The following is a 22,522-nucleotide window of genomic DNA, read 5'->3' as shown; positions in this document are numbered from 1 at the left end:
TACGGCGCAGGGCGCCTAGAAGTCCGCTTCACGTGTTTCTCCAGATGGACGGGAGCCTCCAGGTCATTTCGGGTGGAGTGCGAAACCCAGGGGAGCGATAGGGACTGTCAGACTGAGAAGAATATCAAGAGAATAGGAACTGGCCAAGCACAGCTGATGCATTAGAACTTTTTCGTCTTCTCTTATCCGTGAGGCAAGTTGTTCCTTTCTTTACCGGCATGTCAAAAGTATGAGGCGGAAAAGCTAGTAGTGCGCATGCGAAGACGGCCCACTTGAAAAGTGCGTTGTGTTCGATGAGATATTCTGGCAGCTGGGAGGATATTGGGTGGTTTATTAAGCGAGATGTGATAGAACTTGTGGAAAAGCGAAAGGGTTGCAGTGTGCTGGCACATATTAAGAGCAAGCAAATTCAATTCTTTTTTTTACGTAAGATATGCTCGCGTTGTATGAATACCGTATTTACTCGCATAATAGGCGCACTTTTTTTTTTTTTTTCAGAAAATCCGGCTCGAAGTTAGGGGTGCGCCAATTACGCGGGGTAAAATTTTCGAAAATTTTTTCAACTCTGTTCTTGCTCTTCAAATCTGCACACTTGTCAAGTAAAAGGCGACTTTATTGTTTACCAATTAATTCAGCATAAAACAAACATACCTACGTACCTTTTAATGAACAAGCGAGAGCCGTCAACTGCACACACACACGTATTATTTATTTACACAAAAGTCGTAGCTGTTCCTCCTTTTCCCTATTCAGAGTCCGAGTCGGAGATCACACATTCATCCTCACCGAGCGGGGATTCGTTTACGGTGTCCGAATCATCCGCACCCCACAACATGTCATCCTCACTCGCATCCAGTGCGTTCGAGATACCCGTCTTCTTGAAGCTTTTCCTGACGACTTCGTCGGAGATCGCCTGCCACGCTTCCACGATCCAAGCGCACAGCGTTTCCACAGGCGGCCTCTTAATCTTACCACCTGGAGTCAGCTGATGTTGTCCTCCAGCCATCCAGGTGGTGTACAGCCTTCGAACATTGTCCTTGAAAGGTTTATTCAAGGACACGTCCAAAGGCTGCAGTATCGATGTGAGGCCGCCCGGAATCACTGCCAGATCTGTGCGCAGCTCCTTTAGCTCATCTCGTACGCCGTCTACTAGGTGCCCACGAAAACTGTCCAGGACAAGCATGGACGGCAACAACAGACCACCCGGCCGCCGACCCCAGACTGTTTTTCCGTGTTCCGTGCTCATCCAGCCTTTTTCCTGGACTCTGACGTAGATGCCTTGAGGGAATTTTGCCTTTGGGAGCATCTTACGTTTAAAAATAACGTAAGGCGGTAGCTTACGCCCATCCCCTGTCACCGCCAGCATTACGGTGCATCGTTGTTTATCAGCGCCAGACGTTCTGACGATGACGCTCCGCGCACCTTTCTCCTCCACTGTCGTGTTCCACGGCATATCAAAGCAAAGGGGGGGTCTGATCCGCATTGTCGATCTGGGGCAAAATGAAGTCTTTCTGCTGTCGGAGCTTTATAACAAAACTGTGGAAGTCCACCACTTTGTCCTCATATGCTGCGGGCAAGCGCTGGCACAAGGTGGTCCGCCTTCGCAGTGCGAGGCCATGGCGCCGCATGAAACGAGTTGTCCATCCGGAGCTGGCTTTGAACTCTTTTGCTTCGATCCCCTGCGCGCTCGGGCTATTCTGCGCGCCTCAGTCTGCACAATATCCAACGACACAGCACAGCCGTCTTGTCGTAGCTCCCCTATATGCCGGACCAGTTGCTCTTCGACGTTCGGACACCTGCCGGTCTTGGCACCGCGGAAAGCCCGTCGTGTCTTCTTCGTCGCCTTAAGTTTTTTTTCTTGGTCCCTCCAGTACCGAATACTGGTTTTTCCAACGCCGAAATGCCTGCTTGCAGCCCGGTTGCCGTGCTCCAGCGCGTACTGCACTGCCTTCAGTTTAAACCCAGCCGGGTAGCTCGCATACTTCCCCATGGTGGAACCAAAGTTCAATACACGACCACAACATACGCACACCGCTTGCAAAATGGCGTTTCTTTCTTTTTCTCTGATAGTGGTGATGGCGATCGAGCCCCCGGCGTTGTACACGTGACCTCCAAAAAGCGCGGCGATTTGGGGGGTATCAGTAATTGATGGAACAGCCGGGTTTTTTTTCGCTCATGGACGCTTTTTTTTTTTTCAAGTTTTATTTCGACAAACACGTTGGTTAGGTCGTTGCACTTCGAATTTTTTTTATTTGCTCGTCGATTTGCCTTCTTTTTTTCTTCAGGGTGCGGGGACCGCGTTCCAACTGTACCGCTGGGGGGTAGAATAGTTTCTGATCACGGTCAAGTTCGGGGTGCGCCTATTATGCGCGGAATTAAAACAAATCGAATTTTGCGCGACCAAACTGGGGGTGCGCCTATTATGCGAGTGCGCCAATTATGCGAGTAAATACGGTAATCAGAATGAATGAACCTTGTGGCGCGGATTCGAATGGCTTCAAGTGCGTTCATGAGATAGGTTTTGGGGAGGATTCGATATGGCGGATGCATATTCAAGTTTCACTCTGACTATTGCCTGGTAGTAGTTTTACAATTTTGGGGGCACATTTGTGATACCACTTGAGATTAATGAGTGATTCATTAGCAGATGAAATTATGTTAGTGACGTCTGTGCGCCAGAAAAAGTCGTTCGATATGGTAACACGGTTCTTGTATGACTGCAGCCCACATAGAAATGTGACTTACTGTGTATTGATAAAGAAATAGATCGCGACGATGAGAAAATACAACCAGTTTGCACTTCTCAGGATTAAAATCCGTTAACCAACAGTCGCATTATTGCTGTAGACAGTTAATGGCCTCCTAAAGTAAGTCTTGATTCGATGGGCTAATAATTTTTTTATATATAGCGCAGTCGTCCACACACAAACGAACGTTGCAAGACGTCATTGGGAAGAGGCTAGATTTGCAGTTGTTAACTGTAACGAATTGGGAACGGTTTGTCAGGAACGCTTCTATTCATTGCAAAATGTCGGGGTTAATATTTGCAAGAGAAAGTTTAAAATAATAGGTGTTGGTGTGGCACCTTGTTGAACCCTTTTGCAAAATTTAGGAATAGTACGTCTGTTTGGAGGTCACAATTTAAGTTGCTGTGAATAATATGCAGGAAAATGTCCAGTTGTGTTTCGCAGTAGAAACCTTTGTAGAACCCATGCTGCTAAAAATGAAAGCATTTGTTCGAGTCAAGAAACTTCATGATTTCTGTGTATGTAAGATATTTCGTGAGTTTACAGGGCATACTCCTGAACGAAAGAGGGCGATAATTAAACAGGCAATCGCTGTCACCTGTTTTATAGATGGGAAGAACCTTCCAGCAATATGGCACTTCACCTGTTGAAAGTGCCTGTGAGAACAGCAAACGCAGGAAAACTGCTCTGACATGTTTAGTATTTTTTAACAGTTTTGCATTGGTGTCATCCATGCCGTCTGATGATGTGAGTTTAAGCTTGTCGATTAACGATAAGATACTATTTGAGAAAAATGTATTAGTTGGCATAACAGTTGTATTAGTACACGTTGAATATTTGGCTGGTCGGCTTTCTTGTAGATATAGATACAAAGGCTGTAATAAAAAGTTTGCACACTCTACATCCTCGACCACTTCACGTTCTTCATTGGTGAGTGTTACATTGTGCCTATCTTCAGGATTTATCACCTACCAGAATTTTTTTGTGTTATTGGTTAATAGTTTCTGAAGGTATATATCTTTCTGAAGGAACATATCTTTCGCCCTGCGAATATTTTCTAGGTAAGCACGTTCTAGGTAAGCAGAAGTGTAGCATTTTTCGCATGCACAAGTGTCATTTCTGCATTTTGCGACGTGACAGAAGCTTTTTTTTTGTTTCATAGTGTTCTGAAAAAATTTTTAAACTATAGTTTTCGTTCATGCATTTAAAAGGAAATTTTTGTATGTACTGGTATACTCATTTATTGTCTCTTTGAATGTAAGCGAATTTTTCTGAATGCTGTGGTTATGAAATGTATCTTGAAAGGAAGGGAGAAAATTTTATAGATATTCACATATTGTATTGTTGTGTCGGCGAGTGGCGTCCGACGGCGAGGGCCCGACAACTGAACGCGAGACGCAACGTGCGCCGGCACGCGCCCCCGACACGCGCAGTAGAAGTGAGTTGACCGGAGCCCACGGAAGCCCAACAAAGACTGAGCCGGCCAGCGGCCATTTATTGAACGACACACAACGGACACGCGGACACACGTGATTGGCTGCATGCAATCACGTGTGTGCCGTTACAGACGACATCTGTTGACAGAGTACACACTAGGGTGCACTCAGTGCACGCGCCACTCACAGGTGGTGCCACGACACCACATGTATCATATTTATCTTTGTCATATAGGTGTATTGTTTTGAACAAGAATAAAGTACGTGGGGGTGCTGGCACCTTCTGTAACATTGTTTGCGCCGTATAGCGCAGGTGCCTCGCCCAGAAGACGCATTTTGGGTTACAACAACCGAGTGGTAGGTGGCGTTAATTACCACTGTCATCATCATAATGGTTGTGACGGTGGGAGCGCCAGTAGTGAACCCTGGTGGAAGGAAAGCCTTGGTGGCAGGTGAGAGTTGAGCGAGCTTCTTCTGCGTGTGGCGGTTGCCGCGAACGATTGTCTCTAGCATGGGTCCTGGTACCCCGGCCTGCGTGCGCCCAGAAGCCGCTAGTGTCGGTGGTGTGCTTTGTTGAGAAGCGAGGAGATTGGTTTTGTAACGTGTTTGAATTTGTTGGCTGGTTGAATTTTTATTTTTTTTGCTCGCAAGTGTTGTTCTTTTTTGTTGGTGTTAGTTTTCAAAACCGTTGTTGAATTGGGATGAGAGCCATGCGGCCTGCATCCTGGGGTGAGCAAGGCCTAGAGCACGTGGTTTGTAGGCCAGGCCCGAAGGGAGCGAATACGGAAGCCTCGTGGGTGGATGGGGGCCACCTCACAGAGTGGATGTCTCCTCACGGCTGCCTCTTCTGCGCCTAGGCTGGGTGCTGGGTGGATGCCGGTTGTTGCCGAGCGACTCATTAGACCTAAGGCTCTGCGCAGCCACCTGTCGCACGTGGCACAACTAGGTGGATCGTGGTGTTGAGGTGTTGCGCTCTGTTTCCCTCATTTTTTTTTTTTATCTTGCGATGCACGACTTAGGAAAAATGACTTTTTGTTTTATTTTGATGGGCGTCTCGGCCGCCGCCGATGTATTAGCTAACAGTACTGACCAACGTACCACGTGGACAAAAAGATCGAAGCTCCCTTCCGGAGGACCTGCTCGATTGTTTTCTTTCAAGTTTTTTTTTGTTGTTATTGATGTATTCAGCGAGACGGATGTCATCCACGGCCGGCTGTCCTGCACATCGTCAGCGTCGCTGGCCAGGAATGCGGTCGTGAGGTCGGGCGATGGAGATGCCTGGGACCTGCGCAACAGCCTGCAGTCCGGCGCTCTCGCGAGTGCTGGTCGCAACTGGAAGACGTGTTGGCGCTAGCGACGGATCGTCGCGCCGACGGCAACGTTTTTGTTGCGGGGCTGGTACTGAGGTGAAGTCGAGTCGGACAGTACAGCAGTGTCGACCAGCGGCGGTGTCGTGGTGCAAGGACATTATGGACATGCAATGTCATTTTTTTTTTTTTGTTAAAGCTTGTGTAGCTGGTCTCTTTGTTTTCGAGATATGGGTTGATTTAAGGTTAAAAAAAATTTGAGGGTGCTGACACCCCCTGTAAAGTTGTTTGCACCGTGGGGCGCACGTGCCTTGCCCAGAAGCTGCGTTTCGGGTTACAACAATCGGGTGGTAGGTGGCGTTGATAACCACTGTCATCATCATCATGGTTGTGACTGTGGTAGCGCCAGCAGTGACCCCTGGTGGAAGGAAAGCCTTGGTGGTGGGTGAGAGTTGAGCGAGCCTCCTCTGCGCGTGGCGGTTGCCTTGAACGGTTGTCTCTAGCGTGGGTACTCGGCGTGTGGTACCCCGACCTGCGTGCCAAGGGGCCCACGGGGTAAGTCAAGCGTCGGCAACGCCGCCTTGGGTGTGTTATTGTGTTTATCATGTTATTGTGTGTGTTTGTCGTGTTATTGTGTAAGGATGTCCTAGCGTGTTAATAACGATTGATGTATCGATTCAGCGGACGATATCGTTGTTCTGAAATTAGGTAAATAAATGTATGTATGTTGTTTGGTTTTTTCTGTGTCCGTTCACTCCAAGAGCATGGCGTGGTGCTCGCCCGCCAATTCGAGACCCCCACAAGTGCAACAATAAATAAGTACAAGTAATAAAGCACAATAACACAGAAACAAGAATAAATGAAATTCAACAGATCCCATGTACTTGGAAACCGACGTTATGCGAAGTGACCGTGTAGCAATTTTTTTATTGAGTGACACATCATGAATTGACGCTAGATAAATGTACAAATGTTGCACGCATAGACATATGTTACAGATATTTATATAACCAGTTATTTCCACTTGCACAACAATGCCAACTAGAACATGGGTGTTAGTAAAACCAGAAACTGATACGAAGTGCTGATGCTCGCAAAGATGCTGGCCCTGGGCACTGCTGCATAAATCAACTTCAGCGCATGGCAACTAACCACAATTGACGTTAACCTGACATGACTACTGTATCAAAGGAGCACATATGCAATGTTTATAAAATGGGGTAGGCAGCACTGCAACCATTACTGAGGCTTCAGATGAGCGTCTATTTGAAAAGTAGTTCCGAGACCTGGCGTAGCTCTGGGGTAAAATGCTTCATTGCCATGCAGAATGCTTGGGTTCGATTCCAGCTGGGACCCTGACATTTATTCTTTACATTCCTCGGGTCAACGATACTGATAATGGGCATTTCATAGCGCTCGCGCGTTAAAATTGCCAGTGTGTTCTTGTCGTTCCTAGGTAGATACCACGTGTCAATCACCTGTGGCACATACCCCTATACTAGCAGCAGATACCCGCCCTTGAGTATGTACCGCTGTCTGGTGGGAAGTGTTTGACGACGTGCGTGTCACGATTGTGGCATTATTAATCTCTTGACCAGTGCGTCATATTCGTCAAACCATCTTACCCTGTCAAGATAATTTTGGTTCAAGCCAAGTTAAGGGGTTGACCAGGAGAGCACCCAAATGAAGGCGGATAGATGGACAGGAGGACGGATGGCTACAGCCAAACACGGTCACCGAATTAGTACTCCATAAAGTGTCGTCGGAAATCGTAACGGCGGCTGTCGATCGTCTGTTGGTTCCTAATGTGGAAGTGGGCGAGTTGTTGTGCTTCTATGGCGCGCTGAAGGTAGACAGTCACGTGGAGGTTTTTTTTTTGTCAGCGATATTGGACAGCATGGAGTCAAGCGTGGTGGTTCCTTCTGTATACCAACTTGTATGGCAACATCCGCGTCATTTTTAGCACTCCCTTGTTGTACGCAAAGGTCACGTACAGAAAGATGGCATCCCCTGTCTTGTGTTCAACATCGACATACATGGCCAGCATGTTGGTGATTGTCTGTTTAGCCACTTGCAGAGACCAGTGGTGTTTTATCTGGCTGTGTGCCAAGATCACCTGAGTTAACTCTGCAGGGGGTTGCCATACCCTCGTCAGTAATGAGCACCTCTGGGGCATCATGATGCAGGACGATGCTCTCTACGAAGAACTTCGCCACCTTGGCAGAACTGCCTTCATCTTAGCAAAGTGGGTGACGTATACAGTAGCTACAATGATCCATTTGTTTCCAAAATTCGACATTGGGAATGGTCCCAGTAGGTCTATGACCATATGCTGGAACGGCCGGCGAGGTGGCTTGATGGGCTGCAGAAGTTCAGCTGGTCTAGTTGGCGGTATCTTCTGTTGCTGACAGTCTTGGCAGGTTTTTACGTACTGAGTGACATCAGCAGTGACGCGGGGCCAGTAGTACTTTGCTGTATCCTCGCTAGCGTATGGGAAAATTCAAGGTGTCCAGCTCTCAGTTCGTCATGCACAGCATCTACAACTTCTGGACGTAATGCCAAAGGTACTACGATGAGGTTGGTGGCTCGATGTGACAAGAAGTTTTTTTTTTTTTGACAAGGATGCCGTTGTGCAAGAAAAAGGACACCAGTCTTCGCTTGAATATCTTTGAAACAAGGGCAGCCTTGCCCGCGAGGTATTCCACAGGGCCCTTGATTTCAGGATCGGTTCACTGTCATTCTGCAAAATCATTAACGCTTAAGGTTCTCATGAAGCAGTCACCATCTTCATTGTTCTGCTGCGGTTGGTCAACAGGGGTGCGGGACAGGCAGCCGGCGTCAGAGCGCCTTCGACCTGATTTGGTGATGTCGAATTCCGGAAGTTGCAGACTCCACCGTGCAAGGCGACCTGAGGGGTCTGTCAAGTTAGCTAGCCAACAGAGAGCGTAGTGGTCGCTCACCCTATTGTGGACACAGTGCGTTCACCTCGAAGCCCCATATATCCATTTGTCAGTGCTGGCAACATGGGTAGGTGTGGCTGGCCTCTCTGCAGTGATAGCAGAGGGGGCGGTTGTAAGGTACACCCCAAATATCGGTTTTCCTTGGCACGCTGCATTGTCCAGCAGGCGAATGGTAGGGCGTTGATGGTGGTGGTGTGGCGGTGGTGCCATATGGCGACGGAAATGCGACGAGGGGGCGTCTTGGCATGGGCGTGAAGAGTGGCGTGATGGCAGGCTGCTGTAACATAGTTCATAGTTTGCAGCTGCAGCTCTGCAAGGTGAGGAACACCAAGCAATTGCTGGATCTCCTGGCTTATGACGTCTGCGAGGGAGTTGCTGAAGGCTGCCCTGAAAGAAGCATTTTCGCAGGTCTTCTTCCACAATAGATCGGATCATCTCAAAAGATCGGTGGTTCGTAGTGCTTAGATGACGGCATAGCTTGTATACGAGAAGCTGTGGTTTGTGGGAAGTAAGGCTAGTCTGCTGCCTTTACGCGGGCTTTGCCGCTTATTTCTGCTTTCTAATGTCCCGACATTACTCCCCTCCTCCGCAGTCTGCCGTGCTGGGAGAGCAGGCAGTGACGCTTAACCCCTCTCACCCGGTAGCGGATGTCGACTGTGGCGCCGTGCCCAAAGCCTCTCGGAACGTTTCGCGCGCGCGCATCGGGGGTTAGAAAGAACCTCTCTGAGACGACAAGGGGTAAACATGCATTTCTTTTCCGTTTGTCGGCTCCCTTTGTTTGGGGCTCGTTCGGACTTTGTCGACGGCGCCTTGCCCTGCGGTGAACGCTTACCTTTTGTCACTCACACCCCCCCCCCCCCTCTTCCGAACGCTAGGACAAAGAGTGATGTGGTGTCCTAGTGCGTGGCCAGGCTAGGCCGACCCATATCTCTCCGAAGCCAACGCGTGCGGACGAAGGGACCAGACGTGGACGGTGGGAGCAGACTGGGTGCTCAGGTTAAACTATTTTTGGGCCTAAGTTGTGGACACGTGAACGGAAAGTCAGACAACAGCGAGACACTAGCACTGATAGCGGCGAACACAGCGTCAGCCGGCGATCAACTGACAAGCAGTGAAGCGCAGCGGCATTCATACATGTGTCCTCGAATATTCCAGCCTTATCACTGGTTTTCGCGCAAGCTCTGGAATAATCTCAAGTGTTCGCTTGTTGCCAGCAATCTTAACAGAACCATCCACAATGCACTGAGCATTCCTGACCCAGGCGTTGTGGGCAAAAACCAAATCAAACAAAAGTGAAAATAAGAAATGTGCGTGACAATATAACGCCTAAAAAAAACTGTCATGTGATGAACGACACAGTGACTCTGGTATCTACCAGTATCTATAAGATCTGCGAGGACCATAGGGATACACAAGTCCTTCGGACCGATCGGCACAACATGCACAGACAAGACTATAGCAGTGTTGGAGTCAGTGTCTTGTACGGGGGTAACCTGCATCGACTCCTATCGCCTATGACGAACCGACGTGAACTGCCTTATGATGTTACAAGAATGGCATTTCTTTTTCTTGATCTGACAACTTCTCGAAGGTGGTTCCATAAGTGTTATTTTGCAGCAATGAAAACAGGCACCTACTGGAGGCTTGGAAGCAGGCTGAATTTCCTTTTGGCTGTGAACACTATCCTGAATGCAGCCACTCAGCAGACTCAAATGCAGAGCCAGTGAAACGAGTGGCGTTCATTTTTTTTTTTTTTTTCAAACACTGCGTTGACATGTAAAGCGCTTCCAAGTCGCGTCCAACTTCTACTGGCTTTTCGCAGCTTGAGGGCCTGCTTCCTCATAGGACAGAACTTTGGCTCATACATGTGCGTTGGGGACCCCGAGAATTGTTTGGTCCCATACTATGCCATCGTAAAGAGTGCCAAACCTGCACGAGAGGGCTTTTTTCTTGAATGCTGCAACAGATATTAGAAAGGTTTCGCCGAGCAGTTGCTTGTGACTTATAAACAAATGCTGCTCAGCTATTACGTTGGTTGTGTGGGCGAAGAGCCAGTTCAGGGATGGAGCTATGTTAGGCACTCTGTCATTACTGTTGCCATGTCAGTCTTCAAATTCATGCCCCAGTCTGATGCTGCTAGTGTCGCTATGGCTGCATCATTCAACGATGCTCTCGGTGTACTATTCGTGTACGTAGCATTCAAGTATTTTCACAAGCCTAGCATAAAGAAATCGGTCTTTTTTGGGGTATTTCGAGGCAAAAATTTTGGTTGTCTGTCTGTTTGTACATTTGTCTGTTTGTTTGCCGTAACGATACCCTAAACGGCCCCAAACGATATTCCGAACGGCCAACCCCTTCCGCAGCGCCCGCTACTATTGCTAAAGTTTTGGCGTTCATACTTGTGTGATTATCAATTAAAAAGCAACTATTGCACATATCTGAGCCACCATAACAAGAGGTCAATAATTTGTATGTGTTCTTATACTAGAGAAGGCATACAGAAGTAATTCTAAGGACTGTAGTGTTTATCGCGCTGCGCTGACAATGCAACGTGATGCTCAAAAGGGCAAGTGTTTCCAACGCTTTGAAACTAAGACGACACGATTGTGGCACCTGCCCGTCACTTTGCATTCTACACCTTATCGCCTCCGAGACAGGCACGCATGCCTTCTTTTGTTTTCGAAGATAACTGCCAGATAGCGCTTGTGTCTAACGTGCCTTAATGCGCTCGTTCACCTTTCCTGCACAGATTGAGGCTCTCTACTAACGCAGTGGCTCCAGTATACAATTCACCGATTTCGTCGTGCAGAAAATCAAACGTTTTTTTCACTCTCTCCAGACGCAAGACTATCGTCTTTCGATGACATTTGCAGTGAAGCATGTAGATATGGGGCCAATTTTTTAAGTTAGTACTTTTAGATTGTCCAAATTTTTATGTCTATGTTTATCGCTTTATCAAGTAAGAGTGTAGAGCATAATACAGGGATCTATAATTAGCATTATTTGCACAGATTTATATTTGAAAACAACTTGTATCGCTCACTCTATTACTCGGTTTCAGAGATGACAAAAATGTAGAAAGAGAAAATTCTTCGCAAAAGTTTAGATATGAATTATAGTGCTTGAGTTCTCAATTCACTGTGCTCACCTCCCTTCCCCTGATTGGTATGTCCTACATTTTGTTACTAGGGCTTGACTAGCACATTTTCGCGCCTTAGTTCCTGCTGTTTTCGTATCAGTAAATACCAGCAATTTACCTTTTAACTTATGATGAAGTACCTTGACAGTACATATACTGCATAAAGATGTGCCTTGTGACTGGGTGTATGTGTACGAGTGGTGTCTGAGGAGTGAAGGAAATGCAGGTCAGCAGATATGTGCTGGAAGTTGAGTGCTGGGATGGAGGCACGCCCCCATTGTCGGCCCAAGCCCTGGTGCACGTGGAGGTGCTGGACGTCAACGATCATCCGCCGCGCTTCGATCAGAGCAACTACACAGCTGTGGTTCACGAGGGTCGCCAGGCTGGCTGGACGGTGCTGCGCTTCTCACTCAGTGACGCAGACTCACCGTTGCACGGACCTCCATTTCGGCTGCAAGTGGAGGAGCCCTCGTTTTTTCGTGTTAAGGGCCACGAGTTGCAACTGGCCCGGCCGCTTCCCCCCCAGTCGCGCCATGAGCTGCGCGTGCGTGCCTACGACTCTGGCAGCCCACCTTTATCGGCAGAGGCACATGTCACCGTGTTGGCCATCCAGAAAAGCCGGTTCCGACCGCAGGTGCAGCCCCTGAATGTACTCGTCTGCTCCTTCTTGGACGACTTTCCCGGAGGTCTGCTGGGCACGGTGCACGCCACGGACGAGGACCCGTACGACCATGTTAGCCTGTCTCTGTCGGGGCTTCATGCCTCGCTGTTTGTGCTCGACCGGGATGACGGAACCTTACGGGCATTACCAGGCCTCGATGCGGGCAGCTACGTGCTCAATGTCACTGCTTCGGACAGCAGCACCCCGCCAACGCACGCGCCAGTGACAGTGCATGTCGTGGCTGTATCCGAGGAGCTGCTCAAGGCCTCCATTGCACTGCGTCTCACAGGAACCACGACTGCACGTTTTGTGGCTGCAGATCGGCGGCAGCTGCTTCGGGCTGTGAGGACAGCCCTGGGTGTTCGTCTCAGAGACCTGGTGGTACGTTCTCTTTGTTTTCCTTTTTTTGTCTGAATGAGGATGGCTATTTTCAGCTCGCCAAATTGCACAGTGAATGGCAAGTTTCAGTCTTTGAATTGCATTCTCATTTATGGTGCATTCTTATTATCCTCACTAGGTTAGCGACTTCTCATGGCCAACTGGTCCTGCTTATTCTTTCCAAGGCAACAAAAAACTCAATCACCTAGTGGCCAGCAGTATTTTATAGTGCTGACACAGGTTGGTTTACTTTAACCAACGCTAAAAAACATTGCAGTTTTCTTGTGATGTTTGTGTGGTATATACCACAGCACAGTGGCTTAAAAAAGCACCACCTTAATGCAGAGTGTGTGAAGCATTGGTTCTGCGCTGACACACCATATTTTCAAAAGCCAAATGTGTGCTTTGCATATTTCTCTTGCCTGTAAATTTCTCAAGCCAGCCAAGTGCGAAGATAACATGCGAGTCCTTAATGAGTACACTACAGACTGTGGAAGGTGACACACAAGCTAACCACTCAAACGGCACAAAATGTTGGCCATAATATCTCTTAATACTCTGTCGTGCACCCTGTGAAGGAATATATCATTGCAGGTAATGTGAGTAAGCTTTATGAAAATGTAACTTCAAGAAATGCATCCCACAATAGTTTTTGCGGTCAGGTGTGTACCATGCAGTGGTTTGTGGAGTCAAGTGATGCTTATACCAGAATGCGCTTATGTAATGTAATGCGCTTATGTTTGGAAGAAAGCCTCGACGATCGATCTGTGCAAGGGTCCAGGATGCAAAAACGAAGATGTTCATTCTCACTTGTTCGCAATGTGCTTTCATCTTTATATTGCACTGTAACAGCAAAGAAGGAAGAACTTCATTTGCCATATGTTTTGCTTTTTTCATAGCATATAATGGTGCCTACCACAGCATGACATGAAGATGAAGTTATGCATTCATCTTCATCATCAGTGGGGGTACACCCATTACAAGGCAAAGGCCTGTCCTATGTTTTCACAGTTAACCTAGTCCGGTGCTAGCTGCCACCATGTTATCCTCACAATTTTCTTTCTTAACTTTAACTACCCACTGGACTTCATGCCTTTGCGGCCCATTACTCTTAATGACCATCTTGTGTTCTTGCCGCCACTACACCCACCTAATCGGCCCTGCGGACAGCCCGAATTGTGAACGCTGCCAAGTGCGTTAAACGATAGCTCACATAATTTGTGACTGTGCATTATTGGCGCAAAGAAAAATGCTAACTGCAATTTTGGCAAGCATTGGACGAACACCATTAAGTGAAAGCCACATATTGTCAGCAATGAACGACCAAACAGTGTCAAAAACTGCTACAAAGGCTGTTCTAGACTTTATAAAAAGCACTGAACTAGAAACTAGACTGTAGGGTACTATGCTAAGTGGCTACTGTACATACGCACCAACTCTTCTTGTCCCCATCATCACCCTTCATCCCTCTTCCAACCCCTTTCCCTTATCCCCTGTGTAGAGTAGCAGGCTAGAGCGAACTAGCTCAGGCCGACCTCTCTGCTTTCTAATAAATTCTCACTCTCTCTCTCTCTTGTGTTCTTGCTACATGCTCTGCTTGCCCTGTCATGAGGTAAAAAGAAGATGAAGACTACGAAGTGAGAAGAGAAGCTCGTGGTACAGGCGCGAGCACGTGCAGGGCGTAGCACACAGCTCGAAGCGCGTGACACGAGCAAGAGGAATTTGCGATGAGCTGGCATTGCTTACATGGCTAGGGAAGAAGACGGTCGCATAGGTAGCTACCACGGAGGAAAATTAGACAGAAGGGGAAACTCAACACCTTTCCGCGCCGCGTTCTGTCAGCCACAATAGTTGCAGCAAACGTCCTTACAGCGCCATCTACAGAACCACGGCCGAACTGCTGTGCCGAAGCGGCAGACCCGAGAAGCGTCATCTGCTTGCACGTCTATGTTCACTGCTCAGTGTATCAGTGCATAGCTCAGATACACTCGCTATGCAGGACGGCAAAACGTTATGACGTGTTTTTGCCAAGCTAGCCAGAGCTCTGTGGGAGAGAGGCCATACCCGGATGGTCCACAAGCGCTAAACTGGTTCGCTTTCACTCTTTCACCTTTGCACGCGAGGGTACATACATTATTCGGGAGAACATAGTGTACAGTATGCCCTAATAAAAAAAATATATATGCCACAGAGCCCTCCATATTAAAAAAAATATAGAATAGAAGAAAGAATAGAAAAAAGGCTTTTCTCGTGTGTCCATGCTCTTCCGAAGTTTGTTTTATGTTGGAACTTAGTGAGAACCATTCATTCCTGCCAAGATACAACACTCGAGCGCGTAAAGCTGAGAACCACGCTTTTTCACAATGTAGCTTACCTTGAAGTTTGGAGGTTGGTAAAATGTTTGCCCAGGACTTCTGACTCATGACGAGTATCCTCAAACCTTCAATCATTTGGCGTTGCTTTTATCGGCAATTCCAGTGATATTCCAGCCAATTCTTGGCTTTATTTCTGGATACGAGTAAACTCCGTTTAAAACGTAAAGTATCGCATCAGGGAGCTACGAGAACCCAGGCTGGTCACAGATGTCGGTAGATTTAAACTTGGCGTACTGTCGTTCCTGCCGACTGTACCACTGTAAAAATAATTTTCTTAGGCGTAGTCGCTTCCTTTTCATTTTTGTTCTCTATAGGCCTCACCAATTTTTGCTGCCGTTCTTCGCCACACGGAGTGTTGAAAGTTCAGATGCATTTTTTTATGCAGTATTTATTCACAGCTCGAAGCAAGCGGCAGCCTCCGCTCTTCTGTTGAATTAGCTGCTGCCATCTGTTCGAAGGTGCTTCCTGAATTTCTGTCTTTCTTTCCCGCATAGTATATCTGTATAGCGCTGTTATATCAATGAACATGCAAAATCTATCCTCAAGCTACACAATGAGTTAATTTAGGCACGTGCCTAGCTACAAATAAAGATTGTATGCTTTTTAAATTCGACCACTTACTTTTTTTTGTTGTCCAAAGAACATATGATCTAATATAAATAAATATAGATGCTGACCCTAACATGCTCTACTTACTTCATTTTGTTTTGGCAAACCGAACTGGTGAAAAACTTTCATAGCCGCATCCAGTAGCACGGTGGAATCGGCAAGTGGCAGATGTAGCAGAACTACCTAGTTTTCCCCGAGCGCCGTCGGAGACTGCTGGTGCACGTGCTCTCTTGCGGCGGTAAACAAATAATTCTGTGCGTCGCGGAAAGAATCGCTGCGCACACGTTCCCAACCTTCTCTCCCAGGGTGACATTATCGAGGCGCGAACTCACGCTGGCGCCGGCTCCGAGTTTCCCCTCTTGTCTTTCTTGCTCTGTGGTAGCTACGTTCTGCCCTGGGACGCAGCGGACGTTCGGCTTCGGAGGCCGCGACGCTGGAACTTCGTGGCGTGGCCCTTAACCTCGGCGATGCTCAGACGAGACTTCTCGAAGGTGCTGCAGCATCTTTTGACTGGTCTGCACGCTCCCACCACAGTCACCCTTCGAACATTGGCCCACAGTAATCCCCAGGAAGCCATGTTGTGACTTCAAGAGGGCCGGTCTCGTCCTAGGACTAATGAACAATGACAATGTGCCACATCACCAAATGCAACCTGGGACTGGCTTACGGCAGTGCAGCGTGACCATGGTGTAGCGGAGCTACGATTTTAGCAAGATTATCCGGAACAACGGCGTCGGACAAAGCAGTTTGGACGTAACAATCGACGGAGCCAAGTAAGATGCTTCCATTAGGGCTACGATCAGAGGACAAGGTCTAGGTGGCGAGACTGAAGTTAGGGACAGCAATTAGACTGTAATTAGGAGCAGCTGAATATTATGAGTTTGCTTATGGTGATTTTGTCAGTAGTGTTCTAGGTTTTCACAGTTTTTTATTTGTTTATTCTGTGTTAAATTTTTTCTTCTAGTTTTTCTTCTTGTTTGTTAACAAATCATGTTTGCTGTGCCGACCAGCGTCCTCAGGATCTATCTCCACTAAAAATCGCTTTCAAGATCGTGATAAAAACAGTTGGCGATCCTGCCAGGATTCTTTTCCTGTCCAGTCACCGATACTCGCAGAGTATCGCGCTTCACGGTGATAGCCAAGGACTAAGGAGCGACTACGAAGGAGACCCTAAAGTTTTTTGAAAATGCCTGAGAGAACAGGACAAGCAGATTGCTCTGAAAGAGAGGGAATGGGAGTATGAACGAGAGAAACTGAAGCATGAGTTCAAATGTCAGAAAAAGCTTCTTGAATTAAAATTGAGATTAGCACAACTAAATGATATGCTGCACAACAAACAGTGTGTGATGTCAACATCCTCGGGTTGCAATCATCCAAACCCACCCGAGTATATTAAAGAAAGTTTATGGCCCCATTCGATGAAAAACGTGATGATTTGGATGCATATTAGCACAGATTTGAGCAGATTGCAAGGCGTCAAGGAAAGAAAACAGGAGAGTGGGCAACAACACTGAGTTTGTGTCTGGTCAGGAAAGCTATATGCTTTTTTGGTAGGATGCCCGTCTATGAATCTATGGACTATGATAAGGTGAAAAAGGCACTGCTGAAATGATTTCGGTTGACAATAGAAGGCTTTCGAGAGTGGTTTCGTGGGTGCAAGCCTGCAAATGCTGAGACAGCAAAGCAGTTTGTGTGCCACCTGTCAAATTATTTTGACAGCTGGATGGAGATGGCAAATGTAGAAAAAAAACATATGAGGGTGTGCGGGATCGCAGAGCTCTGGAGCTATTCCTGAATTGCTGTAGCAACAATTAAGGGTTTTCTTAAAAGAATGGAAGGTCCTTTCACAGGATGATGTGGTAAAACATGCCATCAGTATTTGGAGGCCCAGGAACTTGGAAACCTAGGGAAAGTCAATGAGGATTTTGCCGGAGCTAAACCAGAGGAAACAAGGGGTACACCTCAGGCATTACCTAACAAGCCACAGCGACCACTCAAGTGTTTTTTGTGTAACCACATTGGGCACTGAGCTTCGAACTGTCGAGCTGAAGATGGTCGTTCACATGCACAAGTAGTGTGTCAGTTGTGCAATAGAAGGGGACACCACGCTAATGAATCTAAGTCAGGGACTACTAACAGGGTAGCATGTACAGTGGACCCACAGGGCAGTAACACAAAAGAAGTTGGGTCTACAGGTAAATTAGCCTGTACAGTGGACTCACAGAGTGATAGCATGGAAGGGCAACATATGCCGAAAGAAGACGTAGGAAAGAGCGAAACGGAACTTTAGTTACAAGGAGACAGCTTTTTATTGGTAAATGGAGACGTGCATGGACGGAGGGTGAAAGTTTTGAGAGAGACAGGCACTAACATTGTTTTGGTGAAAAAGAGTCTAGTGGACAAAGAAAATCTAACAGTCATTTTGACGGACGGTTCAATTAGAAGGCTTCTCAAATAAAAGTTGCTAGTTCATACTATACTGGCTGGCTGACAGCAAAGTGCTTCGGGAAGCCCATGTATGACCTGATATTAGGTAATGTGCCAGAAATGAGGAAAGCAGATGAGCCTGATATGAATTGGGAAAACAACAAGAAAGCATAATGAATTCAATTGTAGAGCAGCGGAACAAAAAGAGAGGGCGAGGAAGGAATTATGTCACGAAAGTGTATGAGAAGGGTGGCTGCAATCAGCTAAAGTGGCATTGGCAGCAGTTACGAGAGTGGTGGCAAAGAGATAAGCAGAGGCCATGGGCTTGAAGATGGCAAACATGCAGAGTATAGATATAACCCCTGTGGAGTTTCAAAAAGAGCAGAGAAAAATGAATCATTATAGGGTTGTTTTCAGAAGGTAGGAGAACCTTTCAAGAAACAGCGAAGCAGGAATATAGCGTCATGGCAGCACATCAGGAAGCTAAGAACACGCTTACTAGAATCACCGAAAAATTCTTTTGGCCAGGGATTCATTCTGAAGTTAAAATATATGTGAAGTCATGTGATGTGTGTCAGCGCACTGTATCAAAAGGGAGAGTAGGCAGAGTGCCCATGGTGGACATGCCCTTTCGAAAGGTGGCTATCGATATCATGGAATCAATAGCACCAGCATCAAGTAAGGGCAATCAATATGTGCGGACATTAGTTGATATGGCAACTAGATATCCGGATACCATACATATAGCAGAAGCGCTGTTAGGAATATTTTCTACATACGGTGTGCCTAAGGAACAGGTAAGTGACAGGGGCTCAAATTTCACTTCAGAACTTATGAATGAGTTATATAGGCTATTGTCAATCAAACATAGGCTCACTACACCATATCACCCTATGCCTAATGGGTTGAAAAGATTCAATGGGATGTTTAAGATTATGGTGAAAAGGACGTTTCAAGAGAAACCTAAAAATTGGGACCGGTATTCACCTGTGCTACTTTTTGCGTACCATGAGGTGCCCCAAGCAGATCTAAGTTTTTTACCATTTGAAATGATATATGGTGGAATAGTGAGAGGGCTATTGGCGATTTTGAGAGAGTTATGGGCCAATGAGGAAATTGAAGCAGAGACGAAAACGACATATACATATGTTCTTGAGTTGGAAGGAAACGTGTGAGATAGTGCACAAGAGTTTAAGAGCTGCCCAACAACAATACAAGAAGTATTATGACCGCAAAATGGCTGAGCTGAAGTTGATGCCAGGAGATAAAGCTCCGATTCTACTCTCCAGTGATAATAACTACTGATGCAATGAAAGGGTCTCTTCATAGTGACGCGTAAGAGGAGTGGAGTATATTATAAGCATTTGGTACAAACTGTAAAAAAGTGTTCTATATAAATATGTTGAAAAAATATGAAGAGAGGGAAGTAGGAGCAGTGGGTAACGTACCCTGTATGGTAGTGATGGAGGTGAGTGAGGATGTAAAGATAGAGACTTATAGAGCAGAAGGGAGCACGGGAATAGAAAGGGTAGTCATCAATGCAGATCTGTCACGAAAACAGACATTGGAGATGAGTGAAAAGCTGCGCGCGAGTTCGACGATATATTTTCTGACCTTCCGGGAAGCACAAATGTAGTGGAATGTAAATTGGTGTGCACAAGCCAATTTATGTTACCCGTTGCCACTCACTGTACAAAGTGCAATCAAGGAAGAAGTAGAGGGGATGCTGAGTCAGAGCATCATTGAGAGATCAAGTTCTGGATATAATGCACCATTAGCTCTAAGGAAGAAACAAGATGGATCTAAAAGAGTGTGTGTGGATTATAGGCTGCTGAATAACATATTAGTGGCAGATGTTGGACCGATACCGAGGATAGATGTAATGTTTGCCAAAGAAGTCACTTTAAAAAAACATTTCTCGGTTTTATTTAGTAAAGGGGTATTGGCTAATGCCAATAGAAGAGTCCTCGAAGGAAAAAACAGCATTTTTTTGTTCTAAGGGCCTCTTTCAATTTTATGCTCTTCGGGTTAGAGACTGCAGCAGCTGTGTTCACGAAGTTAATGAGGAGAGTTCTACATGGTCTGCAAAATGTAGAACATTGTATTGATGATATTGTGGTGGCTACAGACAGACGGGAAGAACATCTAGACATTTTAGAATAGGTGTTTCAAAGATTAAGTAAAGCCAAACTTAACGTGAAACCTACAAAGTGCGAACCTGGATTCCTAGGAGTCACTTTTTTAAGACACAAACTGGGTATGGGAAGAATAACGACAAAAGAGAAGATTATAGAAAAGATTGAGCCGGCTACAGACAGATGGGAAGAATATCTAGACACCTTAGAAAAGATGCTTCAGGGATTAAAAAAAGCCAAACATAAGGTGAAACTCACAAAGCGTGAACTTGAATTCCAAGGTGTCACTTCTTTAGGACACAATCTAGGTATGGGAGGAATAACGACAAAAGAGAAGCGTTAAAAAAAAAAAGATTTAGGCGGCTACAGACAGATAAGAAGTACATCTAGACACCTTAGAACAGGTGTTTGAGAGATTAAGGAAAGCCAAACTTGAGGTGAAACCCATAAAATGTGAACTCGAATTCCAAGGTGTCACTTTTTCAGGACACAAACTGGGTATGGAAAGAATAACGACAAAAAAGGAGATTTTAGAAAAGATTCAGGGGGCTACAAAAGATGGGAAAACATCTAGACACCTTAGAAAAGGTGTTTCAGAAATTAGGAAAAGCCAAACCTATGATGAAACCCACCAAGTTCGAACGCAGGTTTGGGTATGGGAATAATAATGACAAAAGAGGAGATTTTTGATAAGATTCAGGTGGCAGTTGCCCCTAGGCCAAAAATGGAAATGCACTCATTTTCAGGGCTCACTGGCTTTTATAGATAATTTATTCTTCAATATGCAGAGATAGCAGCCCCTCTAGCTGTGTTAAGAAAGAAAAGAGCCAGTAATCTTGGGAAGTGGACAATAGTATAAGAAGCATTTGTTGCATTAAAGGAGAGTGTAGCGAACTGCCTGTGCTATTGGCACCGAATCTCGAGCAGGAGTTCGTCCTCTATGCAGATGCATCAGAGCAAGTGCTGGGAGCAGTCCTACAGCAAAAACAGGACGGAAGTTTGCATCTTGCATTTTATGCAAGCTGGGGGTTTAACACTTCAGAAAGAAATTATTCGACGATGGAAAAGGAGGGCTTAGCATTAGTATGGGCTGTTAAAAGGTTCCACATTTATCTGTTTGGAAAGAATTTCAAGGTAAAGATGGACCATCAATCATTAGATTTCACAAACAAGGCAAAGTTGACAAAAGGACAAGTAATGTGATAGAGTCTCGCTCTGCGAAAATAATCATTTAGTGTGGAGTTCATTAAAGGAAGGAAAAATGTGGGAGCTGATTTTGTGAGTAAAAGATGGTGAGTCACCAAAATACCATGTGTAGAGGATAAGACAGGAAAAAACAAAGCCTAATAGAGCTAAGACGTCGAGGTTCAAATGTGAAATAGGGTTTGTAGTATGTATGTACAGTAATGTGTCGGTTCGTGGTGTGGTGGATAGAATAATAGGGACAATAGATTTATATAAGTGTTCTGAAGTGATCAGAAAAGTGTGTATGTGTGACAAGTTGGTGGTGTAGTGTTAAGTGGAAAAGCCTGTGGAATGACAAGAATCATTGCAAGTGGTCAAAATGTACAGGTATCACAGCGAGGGAGAGGAGAGGTTTTTTTTTTTTAATAAAATTTCAAGAAAACGGACCCTATGTCATGAGTAAGGAGAAGACGAAGACAATGAAATGCGAAGAGAAGCTCGCAGAACAGGGACGAGCGCATGTAGGGCGTAGCACATGACTCGAAGAGGGTGACACGAGCAACAAGAATGTTCGATGAGCTGGCATTGCTTGCGTGGCTAGGGAAGAAGACGGTCGCATCGGTAGCTACATTCTACCAATGGGCGCAGCGGCCATTTGGCTTCGGAGGCCCCGACACTGGCACTTCGTGGCGTGGCCGTTGACCTCGGTGACGCTCGAGCGAGGCTCCTCAGAACTGCCGCAGCATCTTCCGGCTGGTCCAAACTCACTCGCCGCAGTTTCCCTTCCAACGTCAGCATGCAATAAGCCTCAGGACAACACGTCACTTTGAGAGGGCCAGTCTCTTCCTAGGACTGACAAACGACGACTATGTGCCACGTCACCGACTGCGACCTGGGACAGGCTTATGGCATTGCAGCGTGATCGTGATGCAATAAAGCGAGGATTTCAGCTGGATCGTCGGCAACAACGGCGTCGGACAAAGCAGTTTGGACGTAATGATCGACGGAGCCAAGTAAGACACTTCCATTTCGTTAAGATCAGATTACGACGCTTAGGTTGCCAGACTGAAGTTAGGGACACCAGTTTGACTGTCGTTAGGTGCAGCTGAAACTGATGAGCTAGCTTTTAGAGATTTTGTCAGTAGTGTTCTAGGTTTCCACTT

The 22,522-nt window shown here is 46.4% G+C and overlaps 1 protein-coding gene across 7 annotated transcripts in view; it reads left to right on the top strand.

Annotated features, from left to right (window-relative positions):
• Window positions 1-22,522, top strand: part of LOC119178697 (fat-like cadherin-related tumor suppressor homolog) — an 812,220-nt gene that overhangs the window by 538,005 nt on the left and 251,693 nt on the right. For all 7 annotated transcript variants that reach the window (XR_012888480.1, XM_075882464.1, XM_075882456.1 and 4 more), the window contains one exon: window positions 11,816-12,631. Coding sequence is in view for 6 of the 7 variants with exons in the window: in XM_075882464.1 (XP_075738579.1) it covers window positions 11,816-12,631 (816 nt within the window). In the remaining variant the exon portion in view is untranslated. The remainder of the gene's footprint in view (window positions 1-11,815; window positions 12,632-22,522) is intronic.

This window comes from Rhipicephalus microplus, chromosome 2, assembly GCF_043290135.1.
Source record: "Rhipicephalus microplus isolate Deutch F79 chromosome 2, USDA_Rmic, whole genome shotgun sequence".
Taxonomy (NCBI): Eukaryota; Metazoa; Arthropoda; class Arachnida; order Ixodida; family Ixodidae; genus Rhipicephalus; species Rhipicephalus microplus.
Note: the sequence above shows the minus strand (reverse complement) of the source record. Positions and strands in the feature narration are given on the sequence as shown.